This window comes from Ochotona princeps, chromosome 17, assembly GCF_030435755.1.
Source record: "Ochotona princeps isolate mOchPri1 chromosome 17, mOchPri1.hap1, whole genome shotgun sequence".
Lineage (NCBI taxonomy): Eukaryota > Metazoa > Chordata > Mammalia > Lagomorpha > Ochotonidae > Ochotona > Ochotona princeps.
Window position 1 is genome coordinate 29,569,762 of NC_080848.1, and position 20,970 is coordinate 29,590,731.

General features: G+C 44.1%; 1 protein-coding gene across 3 annotated transcripts in view; it reads left to right on the forward strand.

Annotated features, from left to right (window-relative positions):
- Nucleotides 1-1,394: 1,394 nt before the first annotated feature.
- Nucleotides 1,395-20,970, forward strand: part of USP32 (ubiquitin specific peptidase 32) — a 154,504-nt gene continuing 134,928 nt past the window's right edge. Inside the window, exon 1 of one of the 3 annotated variants that reach the window (XM_004590953.3) lies at nt 1,395-1,639. In XM_004590953.3, coding sequence (XP_004591010.2) covers nt 1,582-1,639 — 58 coding nt within the window. In that variant the 5' untranslated portion in view covers nt 1,395-1,581. The remainder of the gene's footprint in view (nt 1,640-20,970) is intronic. The other 2 variants (XM_058676199.1, XM_058676200.1) reach the window with 2 other exon arrangements.

Sequence of the window (20,970 nt, forward strand, 5' to 3'; positions counted from 1 at the left end):
AAAAGGACAAAAGGAGGAACAGTCCCACTCATGATGAAAGAGTTCAGTAGGCACAAGAATGGGAGGGGTCCCGGCGGCGTGGCCTAGCAGCTAAAGTCCTCGCCTTGAATGCCCCGGGATCCCATATGGGCGCCGGTTCTAATCCTGGCAGCTCCACTTCCCATCCAGCTCCCTGCTTGTGGCCTGGGAAAGCAGTCGAGGACGGCCCAAAGCTTTGGGACCCTGCACCCGCGAGGGAGACCTGGAAGAGGTTCCAGGTTCCCGGCTTCGGATCGGCGCGCACAGGCCCGTTGCGGCTCACTTGGGGAGTGAAACATCGGATGGAAGATCTTCCCCTCTGTCTCTCCTCCTCTCTGTATATCTGGCTTTCCAATAATAATAATAAAAAAAAAATCTAAAAAAAAAGGAATGGGAGGAAGCAGGCCACTGGGTGCCACGAACTGGGGAGAAAGAGTGCTCCAGTGACTTCAGCAAGCAAGATGAAGTTTTAGAGGTAGACGGTGATCATGGTTGCACAACCATGTAAATGCACTTTAATGTCACTGAATTCCCTTAAAATGGCAAACGTTATCACATATATTTTACAATTAAAAGAGCAACAAAGGACTCCCGTCCCGAGCCTTTAACTACCACATTCCTGGAACAGGGTAATTCTGGGAAGCTGCAAGGTGTGACTTTCCCAGAGCTACACCCAAGCCTTTGCCAACGAAGAGGATTGAAGAAGCCAGAGGGGCGGCTGGGTCCAGGCCGAGGAAGCAAGCCCAGGGATACCTGGGGTGAGGGAAGGGGTGACGGGAAAGGCAAAGTATTCTTCGTCACCATGATTCACTTACAAGGGAAAGCACTGAGATGCTTTCCTCGCAAAACTGTCGCCTAGTAAAAAACATTCCCTAACGTCAGAAACCTCCCGCTAGCCCGCTCCTTTTTTCTCCGGAGCTGCATCCCTCAGGGTTCCACTCTACAAAACCCCACTCGTCTCCCAAGATGGGTCTGAGTCCTGGCCACAACAACCGCCCGGCTCGGACCCCACTCGCCCGGTCAGCGTCAGACCGTGTGGGCAGGAGGACCGGCCCCGGAGCGCCCCGGAAGTCACCACCCTGCCTCGTCGGCGGAGACTCGGGGCTCGCGATTGGCGGGCAGCGGGGCGGGGGGGGGATGATGCGTTACGTGCGGCGAGGCGGCCTCCTCCCGGACGCTCCAGCGCGCGTGGGGCGGGGCGGAGTGTGAGGCCCTGGGCGGCCATTACCCGGAACAATCCCGGGCCTCGGGTCAGGTGACCCTCGGCGGGGCTGGCAGGAGGGGCCGGGGAGGGAAGAGGGCGTGAGGAGGGAAAGAGAGAGGAGGAGAAAGGAGAAGGGCGGAGTAGGAGGCGGGGTGGGAGCGGGTCACGTGATCCGGCATGGAGGCGGTGGCGGCGGCCGGGAGGAGCCGCCGGGGTAGAAGCCGCACTTGTTAGTGTGGTGGGAGGAGGGGGCCGGGGGACGCCGACGCCGACACCGTCACCCAGGGACGCCGAGAAGGCGGGAGTGGGGGTGGGGGCGAGGTCAGGCTCCGACCCCCGGCCGAGGGGATGAGGGGAGCATGGGCGCCAAGGAGTCACGGATCGGATTCCTCAGCTACGAGGAGGCGCTGAGGAGAGGTGAGGGGGAGGGGTCTGGGCGAGCAGCCGGGGAGGCCAGCGACGGGCTGCCCGGAGGGTGGGTGACCAGGGAAGGGAGGCTGAGGGCGTGGGGCGCTTGAGGCGGAAGGGAAGGGAGGCCAGCAAGGGGGTGGCGGGGAGTACAGTGGGGACGCGAGGTCGGCTGGGAAGTGGTGTTTGCGAATTGGGACCGGCTGGAAGGGGGCGACGCTTTCCCAGAAAGGGGTGTCAGGCGCTGGCAGGGCAGTGTTCGTGCTCTCCCGTGGCGTTATTACCCTGGAGGTGCCCAGGAAAGCCCTCGCTCCCTTTTCTTGGGTGGCTCCAACCCTCCAGGCTCGTTTGTCACTGCCATTTTTTTCCCCTCTGCTTCGTAAAATCCGACAACGTCCTAAGCTCGTTCCTGTCAGCCTTGGCTGCAAGGAAGGGAGAGAGGGGGCGGCCGCGGAGCGCCCTCCTCTGCTACCAGGAACCCCTTCTTGTTGGGGAGGCTGCCTTTTCCGAGGGCCTTTGCCAGTCTGTTGGGGCGGGGGGTGCTTGACCATCCACTGCTGCCATCGCTCACCCTTTGAGCCGCTGACTGACACCAGAAATACCTGAAATCAGTTGCGTTTGAGGTGGGATGAGGCTGGACAGCTGGCGCTGTCACAAGCCCCTTGTCTTGGGTTTCGACTCCTCCGACGTTGACCAGAGCTTTTTGCGCTTGATTGCCGGTTCTCAGCCCGGTGCCTGCCCACGAACTGGCGTGCGGAAAGCCAGCCTTGTGATGCTGTGTTGTAGCTCCCGTAGGCACCGGCCTGCTGCTGGGCTAGCTCCTGCTGCTGGGCTAGCTCCTGCTGCTGGGCCAGCTCCGCCGCACGCTGTGGTGTTCCCAGCCCCCTCCACTGCCTGAGACCGCTGTGCCTGAGCGCTGGACAGGCGCTGGCTGCAAGTGTGGCTCTTGCACGCTTGATGGCCCGAATGTGACTTAATTTTTCATGACTGAGATTTCAGTATGTGTGTACATGTAATTTAAAACAAAAAACTTGTAATGGATTTTTCTGGGTAAGAAGTGAAAACATTAAACAGATTGAATCTAGGTATTATTGTTTCTAAGTCCGTGGAAGTCCCCCAGAAGTCATTTCTCCCCTGTCAAACATGTCTTTAGTCGCTCCCACTCCCAACACCTCCCCAGATCCCTTTCCCCAGGCAATCTGTAGCTGCGTACCTGCTTGGGGCTGGGGTGGCGAGTCCTGATGGGGGTGTTCCCCGCCTTCCCCACATATCTTAACTAAGAAAAATGGCAACTATACTGGCACACTGGTATAGTTTACACAAATTTGGCATTAACCAGGCCCAGAATACCCTCCAGCTATTGGCTGTTTTTCTCCCAGCAGTGTTAGACTTGCTTAGGTACAAGGCAGCCTAGGCAGTTGCCTATAGCTGGGGCATGTTGCTAAGTTGAAGAAATCAACTCAGGTGCTTTTCTGAAGGATGGAAAATGCAAATGAGGTCTAGAGACAGGCATTCAGAGTGGGAATTCAGGACTGAATTTTTGCTCATATATTGGAAGATGCCAGAGAAGTTTAGTGGACCATTACCTGACTCTGTGATATGTAATGTAGATTTATTGGTTGTAAACATATGTGTTTCTTATGACTGTTCTGTGCGTGGTCTCACACTTTTTTCCCAGCCCTAAGATGAGAAATTTTCCAAATTCTTGATGTGTTTCCAGGCCTAATAGGCTGGTCATTTCCGGGATGCTGTCAAGCCTGACAGGTCTGGCCTCAATTAAGCAATGGCTTACATGGTTTGAGAAAGAGCATCAAACTGATTTACAGCTGCAAGGTTCAAAAGTGCCTAAATTTGAGGCTATGAATACTAGTTATGTACCTGGCATTTAAAAATCCTAAAATTAAACTTTGATCAACTTTAGCCTGTTTAATATCTTATCAAACTAAGATTGTATGTTTGTAAATATAAGTGAGGTTAATTGTGCATTTTAAACTGATCTTACTGAAGATTTTCAATTTGTTGTGTCTGCCCGTTGAATTTTAAAGCAAATATTTTATGCGATAGCAAAATATCTGTGAAATCTTACATTAACTATTGTTTGAATTAATTTGTCCTATGGTTTTAATATGGAGAAGTATGTTAAAAGAGGAATGAATTGATAAAATTAGCATTTCTAAATGTAAACCAGGTTTTTTTTTTCTTTCTGTTTTGAAGCAGATTGAACTTCAGTGTAGTTAGTTTGAGTAGGGATTTAGCAAGTCCATACAGCTTTTTATGGAGTTAAGATTTGAAAACTGTTTCAAGGTGTTAAATAAGTAATAGAACCTGCATTCATTAGTTTCATATGCCTATACATTTTGTAGAGTGTATGGAAGAGAAGGAAATACAGAATTTGACAAGCATACATTAATTCAGTGTGTATTATTAATCATTTTACAAATTAAAAAAGCTTAATAAAGCAGAACTATTTGCTTTAAGATTATTGAGCACTAAATAATTCCTAGCTATAATTAGAGAGTATTAAAAAAAGTTGGCCATCTATTACCACAATAGAAAAAATGGGATTGCAGGCAATTGATGTGGGACCTGGAAGGTGAAGTGTTGTGGTAATAACAGATAATGCTTCCCAGGCTTGCTTGAGTGAAAGGGCAGGTTAGTGACTCATTTACTATTCAGAAGTTCTAAGTATTAGGAAAATTGGGTTTACACACTAATTTAGCTGGACTGTATGTCAGTTGAAACAATTTTTAGTGATAGCTTTTATTTTTGGCTTGTATCTGTCTTAAACAGAACACAGGAAAGGCTTGTCTAAGGTTTAGATTGCATGTATTTTCTAAGTTACTGTACCTGTTGCACTTCATAGGATCAGAATTTTAGCATCTGTGTTCATCTTTTGCCTCCTGTTGCACCTAAGTTTGTGGCTTGTGTAGTCTTGAAGTGTGTTCTAAATCCTTGGGATACTGTTGATATTCAAAAACATTGACTGAAAGGTGAATTTAGTTTTTTTTTTTTAAGGATTTATTTATTTTTATTTGAACGACAGATTTTAGAAGAGAGACAGATATCTTCCATCCCCAAATGGCTGTTTACTCCCCAAATGGCCGTAATGGCTGGAGCTGAGCTGATCAACACAGCCAGGAGTCAGGAGCTTCTTCCATGGGTACAGGGGCCTAAGGTGTTGGGCCGTTCTTTTCTGTTGTATCAGGCCATTAGCAGGTTACTGGATTGGAAGTGGAGCAGCTAAGACATGAACTGGTACCTATATGGGATACTGGTGCTGCAGATAGAGTCTTAGCATACTATTCCATACTATTCCCCTGAATGATTAGTTGTTGTTTTTTTTTTTTAAGATTTATTTATTTTTATTGTAAAGGCAGAATTAGAGAGAAGGAGAGACAGAGATCTTCCATCTGCTGGTTTATTTTCCAAATGGCTACAATGTCTGTGACTGGGCCAAACTGAAGCCAGGAGCCAGGAACTTACTCCAGGACTGCTACATGGATGCAGGACTTGGACTGGCCTCCACTGCTTTCTCAAACCATGAGCAGGGAGCTGGCTTGAAAGTGGAACAGCTTAAACTGGTGCCTATATGAGATGCTGGTGATGCAGGCAGAGGTTTAGCTTGTTATGCCACTGTGCTGGCCTCACTGAAATGATTCTTAATTTTTAAATAGAGGTATTGTGGTAATAAGGCACAGTGGGTGAAATGTCTTCCAGTTGTTGAGGTTGACTTTTTAAAAATTTTTTAAAAATTTATTTATTTTTATTGGAAAGGGAGATATATACTGAGAGGAAGTGAGACAGAGAGAAACATCTTCTGGCCATTGGTTCACTCCCCAAGTGGCTGCTGTAGCTGGATCTGAGCCATTCCAAAGCCAGGAGCCAAGAGCTTCTTCTGGGTCTCCCACATGGGTGCAGGGTCCCAAGGCTTTGGGCCTTGCTCTACTGCTTTCCCAGGCCACAAGCAGGGAGCTGAAAGGGAAGTGGCGTAGCCTGGTTACAAACTGACAGCCACATGGGATCCTGGTGTAGGCAAGGTGAGGACGTTAGCGATTAGGCTACTGTGCCACGCCCATTGAGGTTGACTCTTATGCTGGACAAATAATGGGGTAATGAATCAAGATGTCAAATATGTCAAAGTAAATGCAATACTATCTCTAGAATGAGAGTGAAATGTTAGATTTTCTATTTATAGTTCTAATTTGTGTATGTTTAGTAATATACACAATCAGAATTATTGTATATGTTATTTATAGATAATCAACAAGTTCAGTGCTCTAATGTTATGGAAGTAGGTTCTACATGAATGCAAACTGTGTATTTGATGTCCTGGAAGTCCCCCAGCACTGTACTTGTTTGATAATATGTACCAAGTAATTTTATGTCTAAGAATTTAATTTCCTAATTTCTTACAGGTTGTTGTGTTTATGGAATAATTAAGCATATAATAGTTTTAAGATTGCAGTAGTTTTCATTTTGTTTATTCATCAGTTCTAAGGTGGTGTAAAACATTGGTTCTCTAACCAAGATTTCATTGCCCATATATCTCAGTGTTAATATAAGAGTTTGTTGGAATAATATTACCTGTGACGTGATAGTTAGCTGATTTGGCATACTTTATAATTCTGTAAACAAAGATTAAATTTCATAGCGAGGATTTCTTCTGCTCTGCACTATTTGTCCTCTCTTACTAAAATACTTAGTTTATCTCTGTGTTACCTTAAAGGTATTATTCATATATTTGGAATATCAGTAACAAAGAGGAGTTAAATACACCGATGACAGGCTAATGTTGTAGCAAGCAGGTTGAGCTGCCACCTGCAGTGCCAACATTCCATGTGGTTGCTGGTTTGAGTCCCAGCTGCTTCCCTTCAGCAGCTGGCCTTAGGAAGTTAGCCGACGATGGCCCACGGTCGGTCAGGGGCTCCTCCTGCTTGCTATCTACGTGGGAGATGTGACATTCCATGGTCCTGACTTGGCCAGTTCTGCCGTTTGGGGAGTGAACCAGTGAGTGAGAGCTCTCTGTCTCTGCTATTCCCTCCCTCTCCTTCCTTGTAATTGCCTTTCAAATACATGAATACATCTTTTAAGGCATTTTAAAAAAACACACTTTGAACTCTTAAGATTTTGGGGGATGAGCAGAATGAGGTGACATCACTTGATAGTTTTAGTGACCTCTCCATTTACCAAACTAAACCATTTTTTTCGTTGTCTTTGTGCTTAATGAGACTTTAAAGTGACAGCACTCACGATGCTGTTCCAGAAAGGTATGCAAGTAACTTGGAGTTGGGGTATGCGACAAGAGATACAGGGGCCTGATGCTTTTCACAGAAGAAGTTAGGAAAGTGATTATTGTTCTTTCTGTCACTGGAAAAATGTTTTCCAGTACTAGAGGTTAATGCTGACAGTTTGGACTAGAAGATTCAATGCTAAACTGCTGCAATGGTGGAGGCATCTTATTTATGCATTAAAAATGGTGGTATTATAGCAGTACTGTGAAGATGGCCATTCCCTGATTTGCTCCCCAAAGCTGAAGCCAAGGGTCAGGAACTCACTCCAGATGAGCTAGAGTGTTGGGAACTGAAGAATCTGAAACAGCATCTGCTACCAGGATGTGCGTTAGCAAAAATCTTGGGGTGGGTTAAGCTGCCATCTGCAACATCGGCGTCCCATATGGTGTGACTGTTTTGGCTACTCTGCTTCTGATCTGGCTTCCTGTTCATGCTTCTGGGAAAGCAGTGAAAGATGACCCAAGTGCTTGAGTCCCTGTGCTCATGTGGGAGACCCTGACTGTTAGAATCATTTGGGGGAATGAACCAATGTATAGATGATTTCTCTCTAATTCTGCCTTTCAAATAAATAAGCCTTTATTAAATAAATAAATAAATAAATAAATAAATGCAGTTTAGAAAGTGAGATGTCTAAGCATAACTGGTACTTGAACCCAGGCGGTCTGAAAGGGAATGAGGGTGACCCAAGTGTTGTCTTCAGCTTGTGCCAAGTGCCTGCTGCAAACCATAAATTCTCTTGATATTTGTATTTGAGACATTCTATTTCTTATATATTCCAGGAATTTTCCTCTTAAAAAAAAGATTTATTTATCTTTATTGTAAAGTCAGATATACAGAGGAAGATCTTCCACCCGCTAGTTCACTCCCAAAGTGGCTGCAATAGTCGAAGCTGAGCTGATTTGAAGCCTGGAGCCCACAGCCTCTTCTGGGTCTCTCACGTGGGTGCAGGGCCCCATGGTCTTGGACCATCGTCAACTGCTTTCCCAGGCCACAAGCAGGGAGCCATTTGAGCAGGATGGCCAGCGGGATTAGATCCCAGCACTTGCAAGGCAAGGACCCCAGCCACTAGGCTACTGTGTTGGCTCCCTTGTTCCTCTTTTAAAGATTTATCTTTATTTATTTGAAAGGCAGACTTACAGGGTTAGAGAGCTCTTCTGTTTGCTGGTTCACTCTCCAAGTGACTGAAGTGGCGATGGGTTAAGCTGAAGCCAGGAGCCAGGATTTTCTTCTGAGTCTCCTATGTTCGCGCCATTCTATGCTGCTTTCCCAGGCACACCAGCAGGGAGCTGGGTCAGAAGCAGAACAGCTGTGAATCGGTGCTCGGATGTACTGCAAGCTACTAAATGGCTTAATTTGCTTCATCACAGCACTGACCCTCTTTGGTTCTCTTATGTAATAATAAAGAACTCCTGTACATTAGTGATGAATAGTTAATTATTAATACAAAACTCTGATGAAGTTATCTTTTTAAGTACCATATATTCTGAGATCTTTTTGGAAATGATCAGTATTCAGGGCCTTTGCTTAATACCTTCCTTTGTCTGGGATTTAATACTCATTAACCTAGAACATTATTTTAGGAAATCTCAAGTTCAGTACTATCTTGTGAATTAGAGTCAAGAAAATTGATATTTTGAAGCCTTGCTGTAGCATTTGAAGCCCTTGATACTGGAATGTGTTTTAAGTCAAAACCAGGCTGGGGCTGGCATTGCACAGAGGATTAAGCTGCCATGTGTAACACTGGTGTTCAGTATTGGAATGTTGGTTCAGGTCCTGACTACTGTGCAGTTGTTTGACTGCTTACTAATGATTGATCTTTTTGAAAAGACTTATGTATTTTTTAATTAAAGGTAGAGTTTCAGAGAGAAAAAGAGAAATCTTCAATATGCTGGTTTACTACCCAAATGTCTGTGTTTAGGCTGGTCTGAAGCCAGGAGCCAGGAACTTCTTCCAGGCTTTGGGCCATCCTCTACTGCTTTCCAAGGCCACATGCAGGGAGCTGCATCAGAAATGGAGTAGCTGGAAGTCGAACCAGCTCCCTTATGAGATGCTAAAGGCAGAACTTTAACCTCATACATCAAGGTGTGAGCCCCAAGTAAATAAATTAAAAAAAAAATCAGTGAGAACTCTTGATAAAATCAAGCTTTGCAGAAGTTATCAAGCTTCTCTTTTTATTTCTTTGAAAAAGTTAGGTTGTGGACTCACTGTGAGAGACTCGGGGCTAAATCCTCATCTTGCATGCTTTGGGGTCCCATATGGGAGCTGGTTCGTGTCCCAGCAGCTCCACTTCCCATCTAGTTCCCTGCTTGTGTCCCGGAAAAGCAATAAAGGATGGCCTAGAGTCTTGACCCTGCACCCGTGTGGGAGACCCAGAAGAGGCTCTTGGCTCCTGGCTTCGGATCAGCTCAGCCCCAGTTGTAGCATCCCTCGGTGAGTGATCCAGCAGATGGAAGAGATTTGTCTCTCCTTTGCTATGTGTATCTACCTTTCTAATAAAAATAAATGTTTGCTATGTTTACTTTTTTGGTAATGATTTGTGATAGGTTCTGGAGAGATTGCATTACAGAAAGAACTCTTCTGTTCAAATGGCCTCCAAAGTCTATCCTATGACTGAATGCTGCTATTGCAACCCAATTGCTAAAGCCAAAAATACAGAGATATCATTGATCCTCCCTTTCTCTCACTGCATGACCTATTCTCTTAGTCTCCGGTGTGTGTATCACAAAGTCCTGTTTGGTATCTTATCCAGTTTGTAGCCTCTGTTCTTCACTGCTTCTACTCCCGGTTGCCTGTTGGCTCTTTTTTTTTTTTTCTTTTTTTAAATTATTTTTTAATAATCTTACTTAGTTGATTAGGGAACAAAGTGTCAAGGGCTACAGGGTGAAAGTGGGTAATACTATTGTTTCCACACCAGTATCATTTTTCCCTGTATCTGGGGTTTAAGGGAGTAACAAAAGGGAAAAGCCCCACCCAACCTCCCACCCATCCCAGATCCCCAACGGGAGGCGTGCTCTGAGGGTCCTGCTCATACAGTTTGATAGTTCATCAGTTCTGGATTGCTGCCAATCTCTCAGTTCCAATCGCAATGAACCCTATTCAGAATCCACTGGCTGACAGTCTCTTCATGGTTGGGGTTCTAAGATCAGCAGTTCAGTTGGAGGGATCTCCAAAGAAACTGGGATCATCTCAGATGAAGCCTGTTGGCTCTTGATAGGCTCACTGTGACTTCTGTGGTTTCTTAGTTTCACTTAGTAGCCAGTGTACTCTTAAAACCCAAATCAGATCTTGCTATTTCATCCTGTACATCTCGGAACACTTAAAATATATATATATATCTTATAACGAACCATAAGGTCTGAATAATTTAGTTCCTGTTTAAAACTCCAACGTCGGTGATAGAAATTTTTTTTGCCTGCTCTTTATTAGCCATGGTAGACTTGTTTTTGGTTATGGTACATTATTCTGACTTGTCACCCTTGTGTTTGCCGCTTTTATCTTCAACTGGAAATACTATTTACATATGTTTAAAAGAAGATTTACTTACTTATTTTGAAAGAGAGAGGGAGAGGTGGAGAGAAATCTTCCATATACTGGTTTGATCTTCATATAGCTTCAATTGCTAGCACTGGGTCAGCCTGAAGACTGGCATTTTTTTCTGGGTATTCCTATGTGGATGGCAGGGGCCCAAACACTTGGGCCATCTTGTGCACCTTTCCTCAGGTGCTTAGCAGGGAGCTGGATTAAAAGTGGAACAACCAGACATGCACCAGTACCCCCTATGGAATGCCGGCATCACAGATGGTGTCTTTACTTGCTCTTCCACAGCACTGGCCCTGTATTTACAGATTTGTATGTGTTTGATTCACTCTCATACTTGGTGCCCGTGCTTTTGGAGCCTCAGGGAAGCCTTCGTTTATCATTTTTATTCTTTTATTCTTTTTTTTTTGTCAGATTATTCTGAATAGTTTGTGTGTAGTCTTTTTCATAATATGTGGTGATCATGTTTACTGCCAGGCATCCCTAGTATCAAAATAGGTGCCATATGTGGTGTAATTTATTTTTAAACAATCTTTGTTTGAAGGTGGAGAGTAAGGGAGATAGTTCCAGCCATTGGTTCATTCTCCCAATGCCCACAGTTGGGGCTGGGTCGAGCCAAAGCTGAGAGTCGGGAGACGGGATCTTCCACATGGGGCATCTAAGAACTTGAGCCGTTTCCTGCTGGCTCCCAGAGTGTGCATTCTCAGGAACATGGAAAATAAAGCAAGTCAGACTTGGAACCAGGAATGCTGGTGTCTCATGGAGCTCCTTAAACACTGTCAGTTGCTGTCCTCTTGGTTTTTTTTTTTTTTTCCCCAAAGATTTGTTTATTTGAAAGAGATGGAGAGTGAGAGTGAGAGAAAAATCTTCCATCTACTGAACTAAGCAATGGTGAGGGGCCAGGCCAAAGTTTGGAGTCTGGAACTCCATCTTGTTCTCCTGTGGGTTTAGGGTTCCAAGAATTGGACTGTCCTCCACTGTTCCCAGGCATGTCAGCCTGTAGTTGGATTGGAAAGTGGAGCAGCCAGGACCTGTCCCAGGGCTCATACGAGATGCTGGTATCTCAGGTGGCTGATGTATTTTTATTATTATTATTTTTTTTAAAGATTTATTGATTGGAACGGCAGATCTACAGAGAAGGGGAGGGAGAGGAGAGAGAGAGAGAGAGAGAGACATACAAAGAGAATATTTTCTGTCTGTTAATTCACGCTTAAGTGGCCACAAGGGCCAGGGCTGAGTGAAGCTAGGAATCAGGAGCTTCTTCCAGGTCTCCCACAAGGATGCAGGGTACCAAGGCTTTGGGCCGTCCTCTATTGCTTTCCCAGGCCAGAAGCAGGGAGTTGGATGGGAAGTGGAGCAGCTATGACATGACACAGCAGCACATGGTATCCAGCACTTAAAGGTGGATGATTATGGGCCTGGCACAGTAGCCTAGTGGCTAAAGTTCTCGCCTTTCATGCGTTGGGATCCTATATGAGTGCTGGATCCCAGCTGCTCCACTTGAGGGGTGAACCAGTGGACAGAAGATCTTTCTGTCTCTCCTTCGCTCTGTAAATCTGACTTTTCAATAAAAAAAAAAAATCTTAAAAAAATGTATTTGTTGAAAGGCACAGTTAAGAGAGAGAGAGAGTGAGCTTTCATTTGCTAGTTCATGCTCCAGATGTCTTCAACAGCCTGGGCTGGGCCAGGCCAGGTTAGGCCAGGCTGAAGCCAGGAGTGTGGAGCTTCATCAATGTGTCCCAAATCAGTACTAGAGGCTAAGGACTTGGGTCATCTGCTGCTTTTCTGAAGCCCTTAGCAGGGATCTGGATTACAAGTGGAGTAGCTGGGACAAGTACTGCGTGCCCTTTTTCAAAGCCTGTGTATCTATGCTGTGGCCTTCCACCCTGCCACAATGCCAGCCCCTGATCTTCATGTACTTTTTTTTTTTTTAAAGATTTATTTATTTTTATCAGAAAGGCGGATATACAGAAAGGAGGGGAGACAGAAAGGAAGATCTTCCGTCCGATGATTCACTCTTCAAGCGGCTGCAGTGGATGGAGCTGAGCCAATCCAAAGCCAGTAGCCAGGAGCTCCTTCCAGGTCTCCCACACGGGTGCAGGGTCCCAAAGCTCTGGGCCGTCCTCGACTGCTTTTCCAGGCCACAAGCAGGGAGCTGGATGGGAAGTGGAGCTGCCAGGATTAGAACTGGCACCTATATGGGATCCCAGCCTATGCAAGGCGAGGACATTACCCACTAGGCTATCATACTGAGTCCTTCATGTACTTTTGATTCAGAACAAGTGTCATGCTATTTACATATGTGAGATTAGAATTAAAAACTTATTTGATTAAAATATAAAGCAAGTTTGAAAGCTGAGAATAAAATTTTTATCAGCATATGGAGTTTTCTCCTTGGCTCTATACAGTGTAGGTAATTTGAAAGTTTATGATGAGCCTTTGAGGGGGGAGGTCTGAGTTTTTTTTTTAGATTTTTTTGATTTTTTTGGAAAGTCAGATATACAGAGAGGAGGACAGACAGAGAAGATCTTTCATCTGCTGGTTCACTCCCAAGCAGCCACATTGGCTGGAGCTGTGCCAATCTGAAGCCAGGAGCCTGGTTCCTCTGGGTCTCCCATGCGGGTACAGGGTCCCAAGGCTTTGGCTCATCCCCTACTACTTTCCCAGGCCACAAGCAGGGAGCTGGAAGGGAAGCGGAGCTGGTAGGATACAGACTGGTGCCCATATGGGATCCAGGCGCGTCCAAGGCAAGGACTTCAGTTGCTAGGCTATGGCACCGGGCCTAAGTAAAGTGATTTCTTAAAAAGTTTTTTGCTTGGACATCTATTTTAGCTCACTCTGTGCATTTCACTTGGCCTTGCCTTTGGGTTTCAATATCTCAAACCGTTCTGTGTTTATGTTGCCCACTATTTTTGGCTGTTAGTGGCTGCAGAGGAACAATTATCACTTGACTCAAATCCCTAGCAACTTTCTCTAACTTGGCCTGCCTTGTTGGCAGGGTTGCAAAGTCTTTGGAACCTGTGAAGGAGGTAAGGAGTTGGAAGCAGTCTGCAGCTTTTGTTGAAGTATTGCATTTCTTTACGTTTCACCCTTAGGCCCATTCCAGAAACTCATCCTCACTTGAAACACTTCACTCTTTTTTTTTTCTGTGTTCATTTTTGGTCTATAAACAGTATCACTTTGATACTACCCTCTTACCCTCTGGTTATTCTTCTTTAAAAGCATTGTGTTAAAAGAGAAAAATAAAATAAAATAAAAGCATTGTGTTGAATAAGACTTTGACCTGTTCCCTGAGCCATTATTCTGCCATTTGGTCTTTTTTTTTTTTTTTTAATAGTTTTACCAGATAATCTGTGAAATGGGCCTCTGCTCGTTTTACTTAGGTGTGTTTCGGTGGAAGATACCTGTATCATGTGGTTAGAGTTGAGCTTTTCAGTGTGGCATACTTAGTTGTTACTGTGATTTCGTTTTTGTCCAAACTGTCCGTGCTTTTGCTACTGCTTTCTTGAAATGCTCTTACTTTACAGGCTTCTCATTTCTCACCTTGTTGCTGATACAAAGTACGTGGTTCTTCCTGAAGTGCTTAATGAATTTTTATGCATGTACTCAAGTAATAACCAAGCAAAATCAGGACTTAGAACATTTCCAGCTCCCCAGGAAATTCCATCCTGTCTTGTCCCAGGCCACATTGCTTCTCAGAGGTAACTACTGAATTGGTGTCTATCATTGTGCCTTAGGCCTCTTCTTGAATCTCATATAAATAGGACTGTACAGCGTTTATTTTTGCATGTGTGTATGGTGAACTCTGTTTTGACACCACATTTTTCATTTTAAGTATCCTTATAAAGAAGATTACTGAGAAGATCACTAGTGTGAAATTAGAGCCTGTGTATTCTTTTTATTTCTTATTTTTTTTAAAGATTTATTCATTTTATTACAGCCAGATATACACAGAAGAGGAGAGACAGAGAGGAAGATCTTCCGTCTGATGAGTCACTCCCCAAGTGAGCTGCAACAGGCTGGTGCACGCCGATCCGAAGCCGGGAACCAGGAACCTCTTCCGGGTCTCCCACGCGGGTGCAGGGTCCCAATGCATTGGGCCGTCCTCAACTGCTTTCCGAGGCCACAAGCAGGGAGCTGGATGGGAAGTGGAGCTTCCGGGATTAGAACCGGCACCCATATGGGATCCCGGGGCTTTCAAGGCGAGGACTTTAGTTGCTAGGCCACCGTGCTGGGCCCTATTCTTTTTATTTCTAAAAGCAAGCGTAGCAGCCAGCTTGACGTGCATCTTCACTGATGAATTGACTTGCATCTTTCCCTGTGTTTTATCTGGCTCATTGGATCCTTATCCTTGAGAACTAAGCCTAGGTGTTAAGTTGTCTTCTCTGTCATTGATCCTTTTTCTCTCACCTGTTTAGTATTTATCTTACTGACTTCAGCTGTGGTTAATTGGCTGCATCCTCTGTGTTTGGGGAGTTCTGAAATCCTGGAGAAGGACCCAGGGTCCACAAGGTAACTGGCATGCTCCTATTAAATGTCGACTGCACGAATGGGACAGCTTAGTGCTGTGTTAATAAAAAACTGACACAGTAAGACTAGTGGTAACAAAATGACAAGTTGTATTTATGACAGAATAAAATGTCTTTTTTTTGGACACTTATGGGCATTTATCCAAGTGTTCCACCAATATAATCAAGTAAAATTTGATTTGTAAATAACACTTTCTGGGTCTAAACTAAAATGATATGAATACATGATACCCTCAGTAGCACAAAGGAGGAAGAAAGTAGGACCGTTTATGAAGAGACTAGGAGATTTGTGTTGCAATTAGCTCGCTTGATTAATTTGACTGATTGTGCATTTGGGCTTCAGTTTGTTTATAGCCAATGCTTAGAGCTGTGAGTAGGGAACATGAAAAAGTGCAAGTGGGTGTGATGCTCAGACGCAGGCACTTGATGTACATGATGCACTTGAGGTATGTGAGCATCACTGGCAGTCTCAACTGCTAGGCCAAATGATCACCCTCTCAGCTAGGATTTCTAATACTTTTTTTAAAATTAAAGATGTATTTATTTGGAAAGGCAGATATACAGAGAGGAGGAGAGACAGGAAGATCTTCCGATGGTTCACTCCCCAAGTGACCGCAACGGCCAGTGCTGCGCCGATCCTAAGCCAGGAGCCAGGAGCTTTTTCCAGGTCTCCCATGCAGGTGCAGGGTTCCGAGGCTTTGGGCCATCTTCCACTGCTTTCCCAGGCCACAAGCAGGGAGCTGGATGGGAAGTGGAGCTGCCGGGATTAGAATTGGTGCCCATATGGGATGCCGGTGTGTTCAAGGTGAGGACTTTAATCAGTACACTGTTGCGCAGGGCCCCTATCTCTGTTTCTGATCTAGCTTCCTGCTAGTTTGCACTTGGTTGCATGTAGCCTTCTTTGAGACCTGGATTGAATTATTTTGACTTGACCCAGTCCCAACCAGATATTTGGGGATTGAATTCACAGATGAGAAAGTATAGTGTCTTCTGTCTCTCAAATGAACACATTTTAGATAAATAATGAAAAAAATGTTTGTGTTTTTTTTGAAATTGGAAGGAATATTTGTTGCTGACGTTAAGATGCTACATATAATGTTTATGTCCTGTGGAGTCCCTGCGTTCAAGTTTCACATCTAGTTCCTCTACCAGCTTCCTGCTGATGCACGTGCTGAGAGGGAACAGGTCATAGCTCAAGCACTTTGGACTTTTGCCCAAGTGCTTGATACCCAGATTGAGTTCCTGGCTCCTGGCTTCAGCTAGGCTGTTGCATGTATTTAGAATATGAATCAGCAAATGGAATATCACTTTTTGTCTGTTTCTATGTGTCTACCTTTTGAGTAAAGAAAAATGCATCAAGTCTTACATGTCAGTTTTTGTGGGATCTTTACAAACTCAGGTACAACTTATGGTCTTTTCCTAGTTTTCCTAATTTATTAATGTAAAATATATACAGTATGTTAACCATCTGAATTAAGTGTTTGATTTGTAACAATAAGTATATTTACAGTATGTGATACAGCCATTACTATTGTCCATAGCCAGGACTTGTTCATATTCAAAATAAAAACTCAGTGCCCACTAAACAGTAATTTCTTGTTGCCTCCAGTCCCTGATAACCTCTATTTTACCTTTTGTCTCTATGAATTTTTTAAGAATTGTTTATTTTTATTGGATTTACAGAAAGGAGGAGAGACAGAGAGGAAAGTCTTCCATATGCTGATTCACTCCCCAAGTGGCCACAATAGCTAGAGCTGAGCTGACCCTAAGCCAGGAGCCAGGATCCAGGAGCTTCTTCCACATCTATGCAGATGCAGGATCCCAAGGCTTAGGGCCGTCTTCCACTGCCTTCCCAGGCCACAAGCAGGGAGCTGGATGGAAGGCAGGGTTGCTGGGACACGGACTGAGGCCCATATGGGATCCCAGCATGTGCAAGGGGAAGACTAATCACTAGGCTACTGTGCTGGGCCCTGTCTCTATAAATTTGCCTTATCTGGGTACCTCCTATTAATGGAATAGTCTCATTTTACTTAGATGTTTTCATTTTTTATCCATGTCATAGCATATAGTAAAATTTCTTTCCTTTTTTTGGCTGAATGAACTAAATATATTACATTTTCATTATCCATTCTTCTGTTGATGGGGCGTTTTTTTTGTTTTCCTTTTTAAAGGTTTATTTTTTTTTAATTGCATAGTCAGATAAACAAAGAGGAGGAGAAACATAGAGGAAGAGCTTCTGTCCGCTGATTCACTCCCCAAGTGGCCGCAAGGGCCAGAGCTGAGCTGACCTGAAGCCAGGTTTCCGGAGCCTCTTTCGGTTCTCTCACGTGGATGCAAGATCCCAAGGCTTTGGGCCGTCCTCGACTGCCGTCCCAGGCTACAGGCAGAGAGATGGATGGGAAGTGGGGCCGCTGGGATTAGAATTGGTGCCCATATGGATTCTTTAGAACTCGAAGGTTCTAAAGCCTTCAAGGTGAGGGCTTGAACTGCTAGGCTACCGCGCCAGGCGAGGGGAAACTTCTATTGTTTTCACCTTCTGGCTGTTGTTGAGTAATGCTACTGTGAATATTGGTGTAAAAATATCTGTTTGAATCTGTTTTCAGTTCTTTTTAAAAATATGATTCATTTTTATTGGAAAGGCAGATTTACAAAGAGAAAGAAAGGCAGAAAAATCTTCCCTCTGCTTGTTAACTCCTCAAGTAGCCACAATGGCTGGAGCTTCTTCTGGACTTCCCACATGGGTGTGCAGGGTCCTCAGGACTTGGGCTATTCTCTGCTGCTCTACCAGGCCATAAACAGGGAGTTGGATGGGAAGTGGAACAGCTGGGAGTACATTTGGAATATCAAGACTTGAAGGTGTAGGATTATCCTTTTAAACCACAGTACTGACTCATGTTTTCAGTTCTTTTGAGTGTTCCTGGAGGAGTGGGATTGCTGGGTCATGGTAACTTTGCTTACCTTTTGGAAGAACTGTAAAACTAGTTTGCATAGTGACTATACCATTTGCCATCCCATCAGTAGTACAAGAGTTCTAGCTTCATGGTACTATCTCCAATGCTGCTGCTGCTTTTTTTCCTGTGTTTTCTCTTTTCCTTTTTTCCTCTCTATATTTCTTTCTAATGGATATGAAGTGGTATTAGTAGAAACGTGACTTTAGTTTGTAGTTCCCTTGTTAGTTGAACATTATCATGTGTTTATTGCTCATTTGCATACCTTCTTTGGAGAAATGTCTATCCAAGTCCTTTGACTAGTTTTGAATTGCAGTGTTTGGGTTATTTTTATTGAATTGTAATTCTTTATTCTGAATATTAATCCCATATCATAGTCATGATTTTCAAATATTTTCTCCCATTGTATGGGTTGTCTTTGACACTTTTGAGTGTACTTTTTGATGTTCAAAGTAATTGTACATTTTTCAAATTTTATTTAAGAGGCCAAAAGTCAGGTTCACCTACACATGAGTGCAGGTGCCTGGTTGGGCCAGATATGAAGCCCTGAGCTGGAAACTTAATCCAGGTCTCCCACATGAGTGTTGAAACCTGTGTCTCGGGGTCTGTATCAGTAGGATGCTGGGTTCAGGAGCCACTGCTAAGTATCCAGCCAGATCTCTAATATAGAACACAGATATTGGGGTGTGTGTGTGTGTGTGTGTGTGATTTGTTTGTTTAAGGTTTATTTATTTGAAAGGTAATGTTACACAGAGATCTTGCATATGCTGGTCTGTTCATTCTCCAAATGGTCACAGTGACTTGAGCAGGCCAGTCTGAAGCCACGAGCTTAATTTTAGTCTCCTAAGAGAGTGAACCAGTATATTGAAGGTATTTCTCTGTTTCTCCCCCACTCTCTGTCACTCTGACTTTCAAAGCAATCTTAAAAAAAAATTAGTTTGTACAGTACTTGCTGTCTTGTTGCATATCATAAAATAAGGGTTTGAGTATCTTTTCTGTCTGTGCCTTAGAGGGTTGTCATACTTCTTTCCATGGTGAGGTCAATTTTTTTTTAAAGATTTGTTTTTATTGTAAAGGCAGAATTATAGAGAGAAGGACAAACAGAGAAAAAGATTTTCCATCTACTGGTTCACTCCTCAAATGGCCACAATGGCTGGACTGAGCCATTCTGGAGCCAGGAGCCAGGAACCAGGAGCCAGGAACCAGGAACTTCTTCCTGGTTTCCCACGTGGGTCCAGTGTCCCAAGGACTTTGGATATCTTTTACTGCTTTTGCCCAAGCCACAAGCTAGGGAGCTGAATGGGAAGTGGAACAGCTGGGACACGATCTGGCACCCAAATGGGATGCTTTGAATGCGTGGGGAGGATTAGCAAACTGAGCCATTGTACCAAGCCTGGTGAAGTCAGCTTCCAACATTTTCTGTTTTATGCTCTCAATGTTGTAAAATACAAAAGAGTTTCTTTCTTTTTTTCTTTTTTTAAAGATTTATTCTTTAAAATTTTTATTGCCAAGTCAGATTTACAGAGAGAAGGAGAGATCTTTCATCCACTGGGTCACTCCTCAAGTAGCTGCAGCACCTAGAGCTGAGCTGATCCAGAGCCAGGAGCTTCTTCTGGGTGTTCTATGCTGGTTCAGCGTGCCATCCAAGGCTTTGGGCCATCTTCTACTGCTCCCCCAGGCCACAGGCAGGGAGCTGGATGGAAAGTGGAGCTGCTGGGATTAGAACCAGCGACCATATGGGATCCCGGCGCATTCAAGGTGAGGACATCAGCTGCTAGGCCACCATGCCGGGCCCTATCTTCATCATTTGTCACAACCACTTTTTTATGTCAGAGTTCAATTTTACTATGTTTCTTGGCTGCATAAATTGACAGCCAACAATTCAACATTTTAAATCTCAAGGTTCAACCTAGATATGGCAATGACTTGTGACTAGGGTGAGTCCAGAGTCCAGAGGAGCCAGAAGTTCAATCCACATCTCTCATACGAGTGACAGTGACCTTAGTACTTGAGCAGTCATCACCTGTAGCCATTTTGGCATGTGCAATAGCAGGAAGTTGAAATTGGGAGTGAAGCCTTGGCTCTAACCCAAACACTCTGATATAGATCACAGGCATTCCATGTGACTGCTCAACTGGTTTGCCAAACTACCTGCTCTCAAGTCACTTTTTCAAGGTGATACCTGAATGTTGATTTTACTGATTGTTTATCAGCATTTAGTATTAACATTTGCAAAAAAATAATTGCTTGGTATTTGAATGACCTGAAAGGGCAGATTGTTATGATTTATACAATTAGAACGTTTTTTGCACATTTTTGATAGTTGTGTTTCCTCATTATTTTATTGATTTTTTGACTTTTGCTCTGTCATTTTACTTCTAAAGGTTCTTTTTTTAGTTTTTGAAATTCTATAATAATTCTTTAAATGTTAACCATTTTATAATATGCCATAAATGTCTTCTCAAATTAGTTCATTACGTTACAAGTTTTAAAAGAGATTTATTCATTTTTGTTGGAAAGTCAGATTATACATAGAGGAGGAGAGACAGAGAGGAAGAGTTTCCGTCCGATGATTCACTCCTCAAGTGGCCACAATGGCTGGAGCTGAGCCGATCCGAAGGCAGGAGCTTTCTCCAGGTCTTTCTGCAGGTGTAGGGTCCAAAGCTTTGGGCCATCCTTGACTGCTTTCCCAGGCCACAGGCAGGGAGCTGCCGGGATTAGAACCGGAGCCCATATAGTACCAGCGCCCATATGGGATCCCGGTACATTTAAGGCAAAGACTATCAGCTAGGTCACTGCATCGAGCCATTCTTTATTAATTTTTTTAAAAATCCTTTTTAGGGCCTGGCACAGTAGCCTAGTGGCTAAAGTCCTCGCCTTGCACGCATCGGGATCCCCTATTGGAAGCTCCTGGCTCCTGACTTTACTACAGATAGCAAGTACTTCATATTTGTCAGCAACTTCCTAATAACCAAACGTGGTTTTACATACAACTTCAAAATGACAACACTCTCAACTTTCATTACACAAAAGTA